Raw genomic sequence first — 18,905 nt, 5'->3', positions numbered from 1 at the left:
TCACTACTGTTAGTGATAATGTAGCACTCAACTGATCATCATCTGTGTCTTTACAGAAGAAGAGGAAGCAGAGGAAGAGAGATGTGGATTCGCTCAGTCTGTGCAGCTTGGACATCAATGTGAGTTACATAAATGTGTGTCTAGACCTACAGTACCCATAATGCACTGCACTGTGGGGGAAAAAATAAAAAAATTACTCTGCATTATCCATCATAGAGTGTTGCAGGGATGGCTTTTTTTTTTTTTGTAGGCCAAAACCCAGAAATAAGTTTGTACAGTATTTTAGCACTTCATGTTTCATCATCCTGAAGTCAATTTTTTGTTGTTGTTTTTTTTGGGGCTAAATGCCTTAAAGAAGGTCTGTGGTTAACACAAGCTCAAGATATTTTCATGTTTTATTCTATGATATAAAAGACATCAGTAATATGATTGAAAATATGAAAATGTTTTAAATGAAGACTGTATGAAGCTTAGTGATGGTGATGTTGAGGTCATGTAACCATGGTGTAGTTCATTTATTGAGTCCTATGTTTAGCTTTTTGCTTCTGCTGACTGTATTTGAAATGGCGTTTGGTCTCGTACTGTATCGCGTACCTTGTCAGTGTCGTGCGCTTTGCTTGGCCATTTGTTGTGATAAACAGGAAAGTGTGTCCAGCTGAATTCAATTTGAGTTTTGTTAAACTAATTAAAAAGAAGCTTAGTTTACCGCGGAAGCGGTCGCGGCTGCAGTCGTGTGAAGACCGAAGAGTGTAAAGACCATCGACTCTACCATGCGACTCCACCGGGCAGGGACACCGACAAAGGACATAAGTATCGCTTTTTATCTCTCCTCTTTCCACTTCTGTTTCAGGTTTTTATAAACTATTTCTTACTATGTGTCAGTAAGTTGTTGTTATTTTAGCATGTGTGTTTGCCTCAGTGTTATTTTTTAGGATTACTGATGAACTAATGTACTTTGATTTGTATTAGTTATCTATTTTAGTTTTAGTTACAGTTGTAGTAATGTTGTCATTTTATTAGTTATTTTATTATGTCTATATAGGTTTTTTATTAAGTTTTAGTTTTATTTAATTTGAGTTATTTCAGTACTTCAACAAATACAAATGGAAATGAAATAATATATATATATATAATGTATTTATATATATGTACATGTATATGTATATGTGTGTGGCTGTACATACACATATGTAGTTGTTTTTTGGTGTTTGGCTTAGTGTTATGTTAGAATCATTATTATACTCATACCTTTTGTTCTTTTAATATTTTTGAATTGTTTTTAGCTTTATTTTTTTGTTTTCATTTAAATGTTTTAGTTTTGAAATGTTGTTGTATGCATTTGTCATTTTTATTTAATTTCTTTTATTTTCTTAAATGTGTGTATATATATATAGTATTTATAGAGTTTTAGCTTTTAGTTTTAATTACTTTTTCTTATTTGTAAGTCGCTTTGGATAAAAGCGTCTGCTAAATGACTAAAAGTAAAAGTAAAAGTAAAAGTATTTAGGCTTTGAAAATACGTCACTGCAGCTCTCTAGCCTCTCGGTACCTGGAATTACTGATAATCATAAAATTGCATGAATAGGGGATCAAAATACCTCAGACTGATTTAGACGAGCTGTTCTTCTATCTTCTGTTGCTTTAATATTACATGAAAATATTATTACAAAATAAATATTACATTCTGCCGTCGTCTGCTTTGAGATAATGAGCCAAAGGAAGCCAGTGCAACTGAAATGAAAAGCATTGATTACAAAAGCTCTTTATGTCGCTGAATGGTATTTGTGAAGGGGAAAATTACTTACATTTTCTTAAAGGTCAGCCTTCTGCAGGCCGCAGTCTGGCTTGCTAATGCACAGGAATAAAAGGCATGTAATTGAAAGGTATTAACAGAAGTGTATGATTGCATGTTTTTGCTTTTGTGGCCACTGCGAGATGTGACTGCAGAGCTCAGAGAGGAATACAACTGCTCTGACTCAAAATGACAGCGCACATCTCTCTGAAAACTGCTGTTTGAGGAGTGTGTTGTGATGTGTTTATACACACAAGAGCTTTACCTTCATTTACACTCTTAGATATAAAGGTTTCAAAAGGGGCACTGTAAAAAAAAATCCGTAAAATTTACGGTAAAAAAAGGCAGCTGTGGTTGCCGGAATTTTACCGTAAAAACTACGGTAGCAATGTTTTCGATTTTACGGTTTTAACTTAAATTTACAGTTAAATACCGTCATTTCCATTTCATTAACTGATATAATGTTAATATACCAACCTATTGAAGTACTGAAATCTGTTTTGTACTTTTGTAAGACACTGATAACCACCAAATGCAGATGATGATGAGAAAGTCACATGATGAACCAAAGCCCATCACAAGCAGCTTTTAAATAATAGCATATATAGAAGGTGCACAGTGTCATTCACACAAACACTAAACACCATCATGGTGACACACATGAAACTGAAATAATGCAATAAACATTCATTTAACAACATTAGGTGTAACACACAACCCTAATATACAAAACCGATAAGAAAAAACTAAGAAGAAACATAGTTATTTCAACAAAATTTGAAAACATTTGAAATGTAACGCAGGGAATTCTGGGAATGTCAATTTACGGTTATTCACTGTAAATTATACGGTATACTACCGTAAAATTAATGTCCAATACATGTAATGTCCAATACAGTTTTTCACCGTATATAGTAGGGGAATTTACCGTTAACCATTTAACAGGTTTTTACTGTAGCATTTTTACAGTCTTTTACCGTTAAATTCACGGTCATATTTTACAGTGGGGGTTTTCACAGTAAAGCCATAGAAGAATTTTGATTTGGCTTTCAGAACCGTTCAGTGTGAAGAACATTTCAATAATCTAAACAAACATTTTCCACAATAAAGAGACTTTTATGGAATGGAAAGTTTCCACAGATGCCAATAAAGAACCTTCAAGTTTAAGAGTGTGTTGTATGACACTGAAGGAGGTTTAGTTTTGAGATATAGGAACAATTTTTCACATTTTTGCTCAGCCTAACTCCTGCTATCTTGGTTGTTATTTCTGAATGCACTATTCCTCTAAAATGCTTCATTATTCTCTTATCATTCTTCTGGTTGGTTTATGCAGGAGTTTTATGGGGGCATCACATCTGTCCTGTGATCATACTAGAAAATGTCCAGCCGTTTCTCATGTTTAAGGCTGATGGTTTAGTGCAGAACTTATAGAACTGACATGAGCCAGCGTTTAACTGTTTGTTAGATTCTCCAGGTAAATTTTTTTTTAAATGCCGGTTTTAACGCCAACATCTGTTTTACCACAAATATACAGTAGGCCAACACATTTTGACATATCTTACAGCATCAGAATTTATTTACTCAGAGATGACAATTTGATAGAAATCAGAAAGCTGAAATGTCAGTAGCATAGGCTCATAGGAAAAACATGCCTCTATCAACATTTTTGCAAAACTGGAAATATACACCTATCCATACAATTCACTGCAGTTTCCCTGAAACTCTAGATGGCGCAGTCCGATAGGTCTAACTCAATCTGACATGACATCATTATCATATGGCACAGCTGATTGGTTCTTTCCTGTATCGGTAGCCAAAATGCACCACACATATATATATATATATATATATATATATAAGCTCGATACCATAGAGCCCCCCCACATAACAAATCCCAATTTAACCCCTGGCAGCGCTCTGTCAGGCTCTGGGCCAGGTTTTGTGTGTGTCTGTGCTCCCTATGTGCTCCGTCATCCAGTTTCTCTGTCTCGTGCTTTGAATTCATTGTTCCCAGGGCCAGGTTTTGTGTGTGTCTTTGCTCCCTATGTGCTCCGTCATCCAGTTTCTCTGTCTCGTGCTTTGAATTCATTGTTCCCAGGTGTTTCCAATGTTAATTGTCATTAGTTCCAGGTGTCCCTTGTCTTCCCCTCATCAGTTCCTGTGTATTTAAAGTGTGTTCTAGTCCTTTGTCAGTCGTTAAACATCATTCTGATGTGTCGAGTCCTGTGATCCCCAGCCTTCGTTTAATAAACCCTTTTGAGTGACTTTACTCCGTGTCTCCTCGCTCCTTCGTTCCTCGTGTGTGTGCACCGTGACACGCTCATCGCGTAGCCTAAGCTTTATGTTTGAAACAGTCTACTTACACAGTAGGCTACATTTCTATGTTGCAAACATTAAATAATAACGAGAGTATTTGGAGAAAAGGTTTTAATCCGGATATAGACTCTGATGTTGCGGCAGCCTCGATCAAAACAAGTAATTAACCTTTGGAACTAATGATACACTTTAAATATAGATTGTATATGTTACATTATGCCAGTAGGTGGCAAACAGTGACTGTTAAATTTATTTGATGTCTGAATCATTCAAGAGATTCGTTCAAAAACTCTGGACGAAACAAGTCTTCACTTTTTTTTTTTTTTTCAAATGATTTTTTAGCTACATAATGAATTCATTTAAAATTAATAAATATTTAATACACATTTATAACATTTTAGACATTTATAAATATACTCGTTTATAACATTCAATAAAACATTTTGTCAGAATCAATTCTGACAAAATTCTGACAATTGTTCTGCAACCAACACCACCACCCCCCCCAATGCACTTCAGAAACCCTCCACCTCCCCCAGCTCCACCTGTATAGATCTGCTATGGAGTCATTTCATGTTATATATAGGAGTTATTTCATGTATTTGCAGCAGCAGTATTTCTTACATGCTTACAGCAGCATGTTGTGGATGTATTGGCAGTAGCAAGTCTCAGTACTTGCTCTGCGACAGTAGCAGCAGCAGCAGTGTAGCAGATCTATTCCGCCAAGACTAAACACATTAACATTGTCATGTACATTACCATGCCAATCCCTCCGAGAGTTGTCATGACAGAACGTATGATAACAGGAGCAGATTATAAATTAATAAAGACTAATTTTCAGGCAGTTCCTTGCACAACACTATGTTATATCCTCAAAACACTTTTACCATAGTGCGTGGTTTGTGAACTAATAGATTTTGACCTAGCTCGATGTGTAAACTTGCTCGGTAGCTCACCTGGTACAGCAGTGCACTTGAGGCATAGGTACAAGTCCCATAAAATATGAGTCATAATAAAAGAGCTCAAAGATACATAAAAGCAAGCTAAAATGGCATGGTTGCTTCAGCAAATGCATTTTGATAGCACATTTACTTTTGTTAATGCTATCAGTTAGCATAGGGTAGGGTCTAGGTGGTATGTCATTTTTAAACATGATAAAGCATTAAACATTTAGCGCCAGTGACTTGACATTTCATTTTCGAGCTGGAGTGATACAGACAACAGCAGATGTAGTAAAACTTTGCCAGATTCATGTCCATCCTGTTCGTTTCAGATAAATCTGAATGTACTTTAGGCACCACTCACAGGAAATCTTACTATGAAAGTGTTGCAAACTGTTCAAGAATCAATGTAACATAGTTTACATTATGCTCATAAAGAACACATCTTAGCTTTTTAAAGATCACGTTTATCTGAGCTCCATCTGTCAAAACATCCTCATTTTGCTTCATAACAGAAGTAAATGTTCACATTCATATTTCTAATGATGCATTAAATTTTTTGCGATGCAGCGTCTGTTTGATTGATTTCAGAGCTGGAGGCTTTGAGGTTTCTGCAGAGGTCAAAGCACTGTATGAATGTAATGACAGTTATTCCAGCTGAATTGGACATAATTGCAGCTCTCCTGTGCTTTTATAGTTGAAGGGGTCTGATGGGTTTATATCTGTAGACATCACAGAGACAACCCAGAATGCAATGCGTTTGAGAGGGGATGTCAGGCGAACAGCTCCAGTAAAGACAAATTCCATACCTTCAGCTTGCAGTTGTTTTGAAGTGTTTTGCGAGCGAGTCCAAACACTCCTGGAATCTGCTTTGAGGCATGTTTTCTTTTCTATCCCAGACTGCCTTTCAAGCACCGAAGCATGAGCTCTGAACAAAAGGAGCTGGTTTTCAGTGCGGTAGACTCTCTTGACAGCACTGAGTGGGTTATTCTGGGAAGGTGGGTTTGTTACGGATGTGTTGTGATGTCAGAGTGGGGAATTCTGGCATGGCTGGCCATTGTTTTCATGTTTGGGTGCACCTCCCTTACCCGTACATGTGACTCAAGCCTTAAAATTGGTATTATTCATACCTGACAATTCATCACTCCAATTACTGACAGTTTCTAATGTGAATTATGTCTGGCCCACCTATTAAAGCCTGGACCCCCACAAAGGAAGTTAAAACAAAAGGGTTTGGCAGTCTTACAAGCAGAGTTGTAATCGCTAACATATATAATATGTTACTGAATGTTAAATGGCAGATATCTGATATCATATAACTGATATCATCTCAATTAGCAGGTTAAACTTATTTAACTTGATTTAATACACGAGTTTCACAATTTGAGTTGAATTACTGAAATAAATGAACTTTTCCATGACATTCTAGTTTATTGAGATGCACCTGTATATATATATATATATATACAGTATATATATACTTATTTCTTTACCTTTTTGGAATAAGTGGTAGTTGAAGGGGAATGTTATAAAAATATTGAACAATTATTAAATAATTTCAAACAAATAAAAAAATGAATGTTATAACTCATCCCACCAACTGTTACAACCCACCTTGGTAGTGGTTAATTTGCAGTTTAAAGATTCACAATAAAATATGCCTTTAATGTGTAGCAGATAAAATCAGGAACATTATATAAAATTTGTTTTAATTTTTAATTTATTCATTTATATCTTTATTTTAAATTATTATTTAAGCACATGCGTTCTACATTGTGCATGATTTAGTAATTGTTATTCTGTTATGATATGTATACTTTATGTCCCTACACTGAGACTGAGGGGTGTCTGCATGTCGAAGCTGATTTTCATTCAGATCTCACTCAGGTTTGTCTGGACTCTCAGTGACCGGGGAGACTGGAGCCACGTGCTTGCCTGACATGTGTTAAGCTGAGCCAGAATCTGCCAGTGCTACACAATAGCTTGGCCGATACTGAAAGAGCCTGCGGTCACTCTTGTTTATTGTGCAGCCACTTGCGGTTCCTTTGGTGTGGAAAACAAGATATTGATCACTATCAAGGGCCACTGGGGTGGTTTCGCTGCATGTATTGATATGGCTCACCGTGGGGGCTTATCTGTGCTGGGTAATAGTGCTGTAAGAAAGGAGTCTGACGCATACACTCGCTCCTGTGCTCAAAAAACATTTAAGCATGTAAGCATTAAGCGTGTAGTCTAGCCGTTTATTTTACAAAGAAAGTGTTTTAGTTTTCTCACAGTCTTGTCCCTGACCTTGATTGTGATTTCATTTAGCCACAGTTTTGCTAATCACGTTGCAATTTTAGCTCGCTAGCTTTGTCAGCCGGTTTGAGTTCACATCTCCAGCTCACCACAAAGCAAAAGAACACATTATATGTAGTTCCTCCTGCTGAAATGCACACAGGTGGCTTTTTGCTGTCGTTTTTGCTTATTAAAGAAACAAAAGAACATATGTTGGCAATAAAACATATGTTTAGATATGTCAGCTGATTTTGATTTTAACCAGGCGCCTACTGTTTTTGCTGGTGAAAAAGCTTAATGTTGCTTGGGGTTGATGGAATTACTTGTTTAGATATCAAAGGCTTCTTCATTTACACAGACTATTTAAAGTTCTATTAATAATTATATTAATCATAGTATTTCCCTAATAATAAGCCCACAAGATAAACTTAACTGTGCGCACTTAATTTTATTGACTTCCATATGCTTAAAAATTCTGACCTAAATACTGCTCATTTAGTAGCTTTTACTAAATGTTTAAATCTTTTATGTTGACACTGGTAGTTTCTGAAACAGCACATAATTTAAAGATCTCTTAAGGACCTCTAAAAAGTGTCACTCAATTATGATACTGTTGTAGTAATCATTAGTAAACAATTTACAAAAATGTTGTTAAATCAATTGTTTTTGCATTTGTTTTAGTTTTATAATAACCCTGGTTGAAATCAAAGGCATTTGATGTCATTGATGTGGTTAATTTGGACATTGGCCATTTTGAAAAATAGTGTAATTAAATGAGGTAAGATATTCTGGAATGATATTCTATGAAAAGCAACTTAAATTTTGGCTATTTGGGACATGGCATCCCTTTTTCTGACATGCTTTATGGCATATTCCTTTATATGGAGAATTTAGTTTGTGTCACTGCCAACAACCTAAATAACCAACAACCTAAATAACTTGGAAACAGAAAAAAAGAGGAGAGTCTAAGGAAAAACAGGCTAGTATTGAGATGAGTCCCCCAGGGTTCTGTCTTGGGTCCTCTCTTTATGTGCCCTACCCCTGTTATCACAAAAGCTATTGTAAATAATTGTCTGCTATTTCACTGAAATAATACAGAAATATGAGAATGATGTGCAAATAGCCACATAAGAGGTAAAAGTATCTATTATATTAATTAATACTATTATTAAGATTGGTAACACTTTAGGGAACACATATTCACTATTAACTAAGAGTCTTTGTGGTAGTTATGTTTAGGTACATGGTAGGGTTAAGGGATCTATAATATGGTCATAAAGAATAAGGCTTTAATATGTGCTTTATAACTACTAATAAACAACCAATATGCCAGTAATATGCATACTAATACGCAACTGTATAATAATATTGAATAGTGTTCCCTAATCTAAAGTGTTACCAAAATATATATATTTTTTAATTCTGTAAGCTCACCCTATGCTTCACCAGGGTTTAGAAGCAATGAATCCAGTTATTAATCTTTATTTCCCACATTGCAGAAATAGGTAGTTTCATTTTTAGCCTCCAATGTTTCCAATATGGACAAAAAATGATTGTTGATAGTCTGTATAGACTACTATTTCAGTACAGGTGGTTCAGGAGCACAGCACAGTGCTATCCTGCTTCAGCGGAAGTCTTAAATTAACTGCCATTATGTGACTAGCCCTTTAAATCCAATAAACCTTCAGATCTATTCTGGAGGACACCCTACTGATGGCCTACAGAGTCAAACTGCAGGGTTATATGTGCCAGTGCTTTCACCGCCATCTCTGGTGATCTGAAACACAAGGAATTTTGTTCTGTGTGTTTAAATTCATTGTCGAGCAACAAAAACTCCTGAAGTGAACTCCAGGTCCATTATCATATGAACATTAACACAACTGCAATATCTGCTGACCTAGATTGAGAAACTCCACAGGTGAATGCACGCTACTCCAGAAGTGGCATTTATTGCACCCTTTGGAGGGCACTACAAAGCCGAACCCTTTCAACAAATGTTGATCTCCTCTGACACCCGACTGTGCCCTACTTTCTCAAAAGCATTCCAATAATCATGTCCCAGTCTCTGATTCCCTCGGGGCCACCGGTTTCTATAGGATTTAGCTCAGTTGCGATGTTTTCTTCCTGCCCATTTCCTCCATGATCTATTTTTCTGCACAATGGTCCATCAGTAAAATGTCACAGGAAATTATGCTCTTCCACCTTCCACATGATTTTCACTTGATGGACAATAAAATGTGTGAAAAATCCTATAGACATTGAATTAGGGACACAAGGCATATGTAGAGAACAGAATATCAGAGATTTAGGAGTGTGAGATGGGTTTAAATTAAGCCAGGAGTAGGCCTTAATCTAGAATAGCTAATCGTGGCTTAATAAATGGCTTTCTGAAACACAGATTAAGTACAGATTACTAACGCCTGGACTATGGAGTCCTGAACTGAAATAAATACTAGTAATAATTTAAAACCAACTGTGCTGATATGAATTAGCATGGCAGAGGTTGGCTATAAAACATGGAATGAACCAAGAAAAGCTTAAAATTGTATGGAACTCCAAGGAAAACAATGGCAGAAAAAAAAAGCTTTACAGAACAAGAGGAAACTTTTTTAAAGCAAGCAAAATAAACTGCACACATCAGCTGTGGCATAAAAGAAAAGGAAATGTTTGTAATGAATTCATGCATAAATACTTGCAATCAGCTGTTATCAGTTTTGCAGCATTTTTATTATTATTATAATTAGTTTTGTTATATATAAAGTTCTCTAGTCTTCTTCCAGGAAATCAGCCTATTAAACTCTAAACTCTAAAAGTCTAAGACTACTTAAAACCATGAGAGTAAAAGCAGATTTCTGTTCATCTGGTTTGAAGGGCCATTTTAGTCTAGAACTACTCTCCGGCAAAGCACCCCTGTAGGAGACCCTGTCAAAAGTAAACATCTTGAGGTGTTTTCCTGTCATCTGCGTCATCGGCTATGCCGGAAAACACATTGGAAATGGAGCAGAGTGGTTTACTTGATCCGATGAAGCACAATCACATTTGTGATGACAACTGTCCGATGACTGTGTGTTGTGATATTGTCATTGTGAGTCACTGTGTCAGGATCAGTCTGTGGAGTTCGCTGGAAGAAACTTTACTCAGCCACTTTAATCATCACACCCACGTGTAAACCGCTGTTATAGTGAACTATAGTAAAAGTGAAGCACATGGAGGAACAGAAAGCACTTGAAAGATCATGATGATTTCTCTGGAAGTCTTATGTCATGATATTTTGTCTATATTGGGCCAGTTGTTCTGTGGGACGTCAGTATCGGACGAAGTACACTCATCAAGTACTTTATAAATTAAAATATTAATCCAGTAAAAGTACTCATTTTCAATTTTACTTGAATAAACAACCCTATCTCATGGCAGTTCGTACATATTTAATGAGGTGGTTAATTCGTATGACCTCACTCGTACAAATTTGTATGATTTTTGCTAAATCGTATGTATTTTACGAGTTCCCCAATTCGTATGAATTCGTACGAATGACACACCCCTAACCCCGCCCCTAAATCTATCCGTCACTGGGGTCTAGACAAATCGTACAAAATCGTACGAGTGAGGTCGTACAAATTCGTACAAAGTAGCCACCTCATAAAATATGTACGAATTGGTAGTGAAATAGAGTTGGAATAAAAGTACAAAAAAAAAATTTTTTTTAATGTATCAAAAGTATTTAAAGTAAAAAGTGTCCACATCCAAGCATTTTAACTGACTTAAACAGTTTGCACTTTTACAGCATATTCAGTTGATTTTCATTTACAAAAATCAACACTAAAATTCACTTTCTTTAGTTAGTAGTGATAGTTAGAAGTTTGTACCGTTTAAGTGCAGACAATATCACAGTTCTTGGCTCATTTTGAACAGATCATGGAGATGCGGATCAGTCAGATTCCCAAATGCATTGTCTGATTTGTGAACCAATTCAACAGGTTCATTGGAACTGGACACCGATCTGGTTTCTTCAGTTCAAAATAACAAGGAACGATATGAAGACTTCAGATGCAAAAGTCCATCCTAGATTTTGTCTTTTAAATGAGCATTTTTATCAGTTTCTATGAAAATAACATTAGACATTTTTGAAAACAAAGCATTGAATAACTGACTAATAGCTTTTTATTAGTTTTAAGCCTTTTAAAAATACTCATTTAAAAGAAAAATCTCAGTCGGACTTAAAGGTTTTGGCATCTGAAGTCTTCATATGTTTTTATGAAATATAAATTTAGTAAAAAGTATAATATTATGCTTTATAATGTATTGAAGTAAAAGCTTTCCAAAATAAAAATACTCTGACAAAGTATGACACAGCAAGTAACACAGAATTAAACATGACATTTTTAAGTAGAAAGACCCAAGTAGTATTTTCTTGCAAAATGTAATCTTTGTTTTATTAACATTTATATATATATATATATATATATACATACACACATGTATATATAATTTCATAGGCTACTCTGTATCAAAAGAATAAACACAACTACAGTGCAATAGATTGAAAGTATCAGTAGTAAAACGAATGAAAGTTAAATTTATTTATTTTTGTTCATTTAAAAGATGAATACTAATAGCACACTTGATTACATTACTTTTTTGTAAGAAATGGCATGGTGTCTATCTACATAAGATTTGGCTAAGATTTCATCACTTTGTCAGTTAGACTCATTGATTTTTTTCTACTTTTGCCTGAGTGTGATTAGATTATTACTGATTAGCAATTAAATCACTGTGGTTTGTGCTTTTTCTTGTCTTCAATGAAGACAACCCCTGTTTCAAACCCTGGTGAGCTGCCTACTTAGCATTTTAATGCACCATAAAAGTGATCCCTACATAAAACCTGCTACAAAATCTTACTTTTGGCCACATTTAAGGCAGCATTGCAAATTAAGCTCAGTAAAGCTTTTGTGTTTGAGTTTCATCATGAATCTGAGCAGTTCTGAGTGTAACCGTCCTTCTCATTTCTGAATGAAATCAGATCTACTAAAAAGGGCTCCTTTAGTTTAGCACTGAATACATAACACATTCTCTCTCGAAACCACAGCACGTCAATACGAACCTTTTAACCTGTTCACCCAAAAATGGAACTTCATTTTCAATCATTTACACCCCTTCATGTCGTTCCAAACCTGTATGGCTTTCTTTGTTGTGTGGAACACATAAAGTAAGAAGATATTTGAGGAATGTTGTTAACTGTTTCAGATAATAAAAATACTATGGAAGTCAATGGGATCCAAAATTGTTTGGTTACCAACATTCTACAGATTATCTTCTTTTGTGTTCCACAGAACAAAGAAACTCACCCAGGTTTGGAACGACAAGAACTGTCCCTTTAATAACACCTATTCTCTCATGTTGAAATCCAACATCAACAAGTATGAACAACAGATGATTGTTGCTGCAGGAAATGACAATGATATGTGATTTCTGTATCAGTGGTTTTCACAGAATCTGTTCAATGCAGTTACAGTCAGAAGGATGATGGCAAAATGCATTTATGAAACTTCTTTTCCTGTCAGCATGCTTTAGCCATTTCCTAAGACTCATCTCAGGATTAAAAGTACTAAAATATTAAACCCTCAGCCTGTGGTTTTGTCTGAGGTCTGCGAGAACTGGTCACTTCATTAATGACTGTCGTGGCCACAGAAGCGTGTGTGAAAACTGTAGGTGACAGAGGTCAGAAGCTGCGGGTCACCAGCAGCACTCAGGAGCGGTTTGGGGTTATTTGAGGGGCACCTCGTTGAGTGAACGTCAAAGGCGACTGTTTGTTTACCGTCAGTGTTTTGGCTGGCGTTCATCTGAGCGGTCACTTCCCCACGCCTGATAGCAGCACAATCACAGGAACTGCTCGGCCGGGACTGAGCAAAACCCCTCAAACTGGACCGCGTTTCCTGCTGCTGCTCACACTCTAAAAAAATGCTGGGTTAAATACAACCCAGTGCTGGGTAAAATAGGGACAAACCCAGCAATTGGGCTGTTTTGACCCAGCGGTTGGGTTAAATGTTTAACCCAACCTTTTGGGTAGTAACCCAACCGCTGGGTCAAAATAACCCAATTGCTGGGTTTGTCCCAGCTATTTTACCCAGCACTGGGTTGTATTTAACCCAGCATTTTTTTGAGTGCACCGAAACAGGGGTTTAAAAACCTGTAGATCCCACAGACCCCTAAATATATATAATCATCCACATATGAGGGACCCACATCCTGAAAATGAAAAAAAATCAGGGTAACACTTTAGTATAGGGACCAATTGTGACTTATACACTCTTAAAAATAAAGGTTCCAAAAGGGTGTTTTCACAGCGGTGCCATAGAAGAACCAGTTTTGGTTCTCCAAAGAACCTTTCAGTGAACAGTTCTTAAAAGAACCATTTTTGAAGAACATTTTAATAATCTAAAGAACCTTTTTCCACTGTAAAGAACCTTTTGTGGAATGAAAAGGTTCCAGGGACGTAAAAGGTTCTTTGTGGAACCATTGATGCCAATAAAGAACCTTTATTTTTAAGAGTGTAGTTGCTTGTTAGCATGCCTATATTAACATATTGGCTGTTTATTAGTACTTATAAAGCATATATTCTGCATGACCATATTCTACATCCCTAATCCTACCCAATACCTAAACCCAACAACTACTAACTATTAATAAGCAGCAAATTAGGAGTTTATTGAGGAAAAAGTCATAGTTAATGGTTTGTTAATAGTGAGAATTGGACCTTAAAATAAAGTGTGACCAAAATCAGATATATCTTTGTGTGTAAAGACCCAATTTATTCTGTGAAACATGAATAATTATAAATATGTGTAAAATATTATTTGGAAAATATTTAGCCTCTTTTCCATTACATAAATTTTCCCACTTATACTGTTTCGTTAGATGTATTATTTAAGTATGTTTTTAATTATAAATTTTAATCTTTGATTGACTGATTGATTTTGTTTTTTATTATTTATTTTGTTTAATCTTATTTAGTTTAATTTCATTTTTATTATTTAGTTTAGCTGTCTTACTCTTATTTTTATTTATTAAATGTCCTTATTTTATTTATATATATTTTTATTTTTAATATTATGTTTCTACTACATTTCTTTCATTCTACTCACTATAGTACTGTACTGTTAGATTTATTATTTATTTAAATCTTTATTTAAATTTGTATGTGCTTTATTCTTTTTTATTTAGTTAGTTTTATTGTTCTATTTATTTGTTTGTATTATATTCTTTTTACTACACTTAAAAATAAAAGTTCCTTTTTGCAGCGATGCCATAGAAGAACCATTTTTGGTTCCACAGAGAACCTTTCAGTGAACAGTTCCTAAAAGAACCATTGTGAAGAACATTTTAAAAATCTAAAGAAACTTTTTTGACTGTAAAAGAACCTTTTCTGCATTTGAAAGGTTCCATGGATGTTCAAGGTTCTTCATAGAACCATCGATGCCAATAAAGAACCTTTATTTTTAAGAGTGTATGTGTTTTTCTCTCAACTTTCCCAGGACCCCCAACAATTCACTGTGTGTGGCCCCCAATTTGACAACCTTAAAAATATAACAGCCAAGAAGACTCAAGAACAGCTGTAATATTTGAACTGTATTATAATTGGACTTTATCAAATATCTGAGTGACATGGTTTATAAATAGAAGTCTTAGCGGTTTATACAGCAATTACGTAACCTTTAACACTATTTTATTGCCTGCAAGCACTGTTTTTTCCACTGAAGAAATACAAATCTGTATTAAAGTTGACTTGACGTGAACTTCAAATAACAGGCCTATATGCTGAGGAAACGCACATGTATCTAATTATTTTCAGTTGGCGTTAACTAAGGCGAATATAAATCCCGTTCGTTCACGGAGCTCCTCGGCATAGTTTATGTTCAGCTCCCAGCCTACTCTCCGCCCCCGCGAGCAGACGCAGATCTCTCGCTGTCTCTCTGTCTGCTGTAGTCCTCAGAGCAGCGCGTGTGTCGCCTCGCGTCAGGAGCGTCAGGATCAGGATCAGGATGGTGGCGAAGGGTTACCCCCTTTACCTGCTGATCAAACGCGCGAGCGGCCGCGGGGACGAGTCACAGGTGAGACCGACAGAGCTGATGAACACCGCTGACGGAATAACACGAGTTATCATTCTTATTACTACTACTGACCAGAATACGTACATTATTCTCGAGCAAGCGTTTTTATTCAGTATTATTTAATTTTTAAATGTTTATACTAAAATGTAGCCAGTAGGCTAGTTTGCTGCTTTGCACTGTTGTGGCTTCTAAATGTGTGTAGGCTATTTGTTTACATGCAGAGCTTTATGTGAGTTATTTTGAATACTGCTGTGGTGTATTGTCACACATACATTGTTAAAAAACTGACTTGTGCCTGATTTGTGTAAAATCCTGAAATCAGTGTATTTATAGTCACATCTGCACATTGACTGGATGAAGGAGCTTGAATGTTTGAATCGTGACTTGTGTGACTTACCATATTCCTTGAGAAGCAGAAGTCAGGTTTGGTCGGGTTTCATCACATGCTTCAGTGTGGTGAAGTTTAGCAGATGTTTGTGGTGTTTGGCTGCTTCTGATGTGGTTTGTGCATCTGGAGGCCAGCGCTGGGTTTTTCTGCATCATTTCTTCACAGACTGCTAATGTTTTTGCTGTGTTGTGTGTCCAGATGCATGGCTGCTGTAAGGCTGAGAAACTCCTAGGCTACTACTGATGTTTTTATCTTTCTGTCCTGTTGTTTGTAGTTTGGTTTTTTGAGTTAAACAGACTCTGATTTTAGTGTGAAGTCAGCTTTTTATTCAAAGTGTGTTTAAACCACTATAGTGGCCCAAAGAGCTGATATAATCTAGTTGACTGGACAAAAAAAAGTCATCGTGTATGAAGTGCTATGTTTTTTTTAGGCACATACTATGATGATGATAAATAATAATAAATTGTGTTGCCCTGCTGACTTCACATGCAAAAGCATATACAGCACAATGCACTGTCCTTTTTGTTAACAGATCACTCAGTTTGTGTATGTTTTTTTAGTGCTGTCAAATGATTAATCGCATCCAAAATAAAAGTTTTTGTTTACATAATATATGTGTATGTATTGTGTATATTTATTATGTATATATAAATATACACACATGCATGTATATATTTAAGAAAAATTTTATATTTGTATATTAAATATATTTATATATAATATAAATTATATAAATATATACATGTAAATATTTTCCAAATATATCCATGCATGTGTGTGTGTATACATAATAAATATACACAGTACACACACATATATTATGCGAACAAAAACTTTTATTTGGAATGCGATTAATTGCGATTAATCGTTTGACAGCACTAGTATTTTTATTGAATGATTGGTGAATCAGACTGAATTGGAGTCTTTGCTCTGAATCATTCACTGAATCACTGCAGATGACTCATTTGCTCACTGAAACGCTGGTTATCACAACCTGAATCACGTCTGAAGCTGAGAACTGTTACTGCTTTATGTGCACTTCCAGAAAGCCAGACTGAAGATGCACTTAGTAAAACTTAAATCAGTCTAATTACTGACTGGTTAACTGCTTCTCTTACCACAATGAATTCAGTTCATTCTGCTTTATATCAGGTGCAGTGCGTTTTTAGCTCAGTTAGGAAAAACAAGAGTCTTTGATCATAAGCCCACTGCACAAGAAAACATATTTATGGATTATAATTATAGACAGAGCAAACTGTTGTTTTTCTGCATATTTTTGTGAGCAACACACAGCCTGCATGCTGCCGCTTCTGCTTTGTGAATGCTCAGTAATAATTTGATACATATAAGCATTTAAAATTCACAGCAACACAGGGAAAAGTGAGTAGTGACAGTTCTGCTTTCCTGAGGTTAGTATGGTTTCAGCTGTGAGGCTGAGATTGAATATCCTCACTGTCCTTCTAGCGCTCGTCTCTGGTGTCGTTGTGGTTGTGATCTCTGTGCTTTTCAGTAGCATGACTGACTGCACAAAACATTGACTGCAAGCTGTTTTACTGATACGTCCATGATGCCATCGTCTTTCAGCAAATGTGCAAGCAATGTATCTGTTTGACCTGACAGTAAATTCACACGCTTCTGCTGCTCTCATGCAACATGTGAAAATGCAAGGTCGTTTTTTCTTTCGATTTTGATTGACAGATCGAATTCAGTCATTTAGGAGACACAGCGAAAACACTAAATTTATACACTTCTAAAAAATCTATTTACGAAACTTAAAATGTACTAAAAATTACCATCACCTTTTTTGTTTAGTATGCTTAATGTGCAATAGCATATAGCAAACAGAGAATGAACAGTACAAAGTTTAACGTTTAACCATTGTAAACCATTGTAAAGAAAAACACTGAAGAAAATGCTTAGAATTGCTATGTAGTAATATTTGACCCTGGAGCACAAAACCAGTCATAAGTAGCACAGGTGTATTTGTAGCAATAGCCAAAAATACATTGTATGGGTCAAAATTATAAATTTTTCTTTTATGCCAAAAATCATTAGAATATTAAGTAAAGATCATGCTCCATGAAGATATTTTGTAAATTTCCTACAGTAAATATATCATTCCATGGAGATATTTTGTAAATTTCCTACCGTGAATATATCAAAACTTAATTTTTGATTAGTAGTATGCATTGCTAAGAACTTCACTTGGACAACTTTAAAGGAGATTTTCTCAATATTTAGATTTTTTTGCCCCCTCAGATTCCAGATTTTCAAATAGTTGTATCTCGGCCAAATATTGTCCTATCCTAACAAACCATACATCAATGGAGAGCTTTTTTTTTTTCATTTATTTACTTTCAGATGATGTATAAATATCAATTTAAAAAAACTGACCCTTATGACTGGTTATGTGGTCCATGGTCACATATATGTTGTATGTTTTATTAATAAGTGATTTTGGTCATCTAATATCATTAAATTGTATTAAGCATTTTCTTTGTAAAAGTTCTCTATAGGAGAATGCTGGACATCCAGTGGTTTTCACAGCAAAAACACTAGATAATAATTCTAAGAAAATGCTGAAAGAAAAAAATCCATAAAAAACAGATAATACACTAGCTGAAATTTTTTATGTCCCTATATCCTTGACAGAAAACATTATATCCCTAATTTTACAGACTTTTTATGGAGGATATGTGGAATTAGATTTTACTTTTTAAGTCATCAGTACTGTTATAAATATTTTGTGTAAACTTAATGGAATTGCAAACTTTTTTGCACATTTAAAAATTCACCAGGCAACAGGCCAGTGTTTTCCCCTATATTACGTATGAAAAAGGGTTTTTCTTTCCTGACTCTTGGGAGACCTGGAGTCTAGCTGCAGTTTTGGTGTCGTTCATAAGCTCTGAGACTGTATAATTTCTTGCCTCTATTAAATTTGTAATGTTGCAATTCCTTTTGGAGCTGGTTGATTTGGTTTGTAATAAAGTTTGGTTTGTAACTCTAGCCCGCTGGCCTCCGCTCACTCTAGCCCGCCGGGCTAGAGTGAGCGGAGGCCGGGGGCTAGAGTGAGCGGAGGCCGG

General features: G+C 35.6%; 1 protein-coding gene across 2 annotated transcripts in view; it reads left to right on the top strand.

Moving 5' to 3' along the window:
• arhgef3 (Rho guanine nucleotide exchange factor (GEF) 3) overlaps window positions 1-18,905 on the top strand; it is a 57,053-nt gene that overhangs the window by 21,474 nt on the left and 16,674 nt on the right. The window contains exon 3 of one of the 2 annotated variants that reach the window (XM_016509954.1): window positions 57-119. In XM_016509954.1, the coding sequence (XP_016365440.1) occupies window positions 57-119 (63 nt within the window). Of the gene's footprint in view, window positions 1-56; window positions 120-15,120; window positions 15,435-18,905 lie in introns of those variants that run through there. The other variant, XM_016509955.1, reaches the window with a different exon arrangement.

The sequence above is a fragment of the Sinocyclocheilus rhinocerous genome, unplaced genomic scaffold, assembly GCF_001515625.1.
Source record: "Sinocyclocheilus rhinocerous isolate Xijiao unplaced genomic scaffold, SAMN03320098_v1.1 scaffold3797, whole genome shotgun sequence".
Classification (NCBI taxonomy): Eukaryota; Metazoa; Chordata; class Actinopteri; order Cypriniformes; family Cyprinidae; genus Sinocyclocheilus; species Sinocyclocheilus rhinocerous.
The sequence above is the reverse complement of the archived record's forward strand: the minus strand, read 5'-3'. Positions and strand labels throughout refer to the sequence as shown.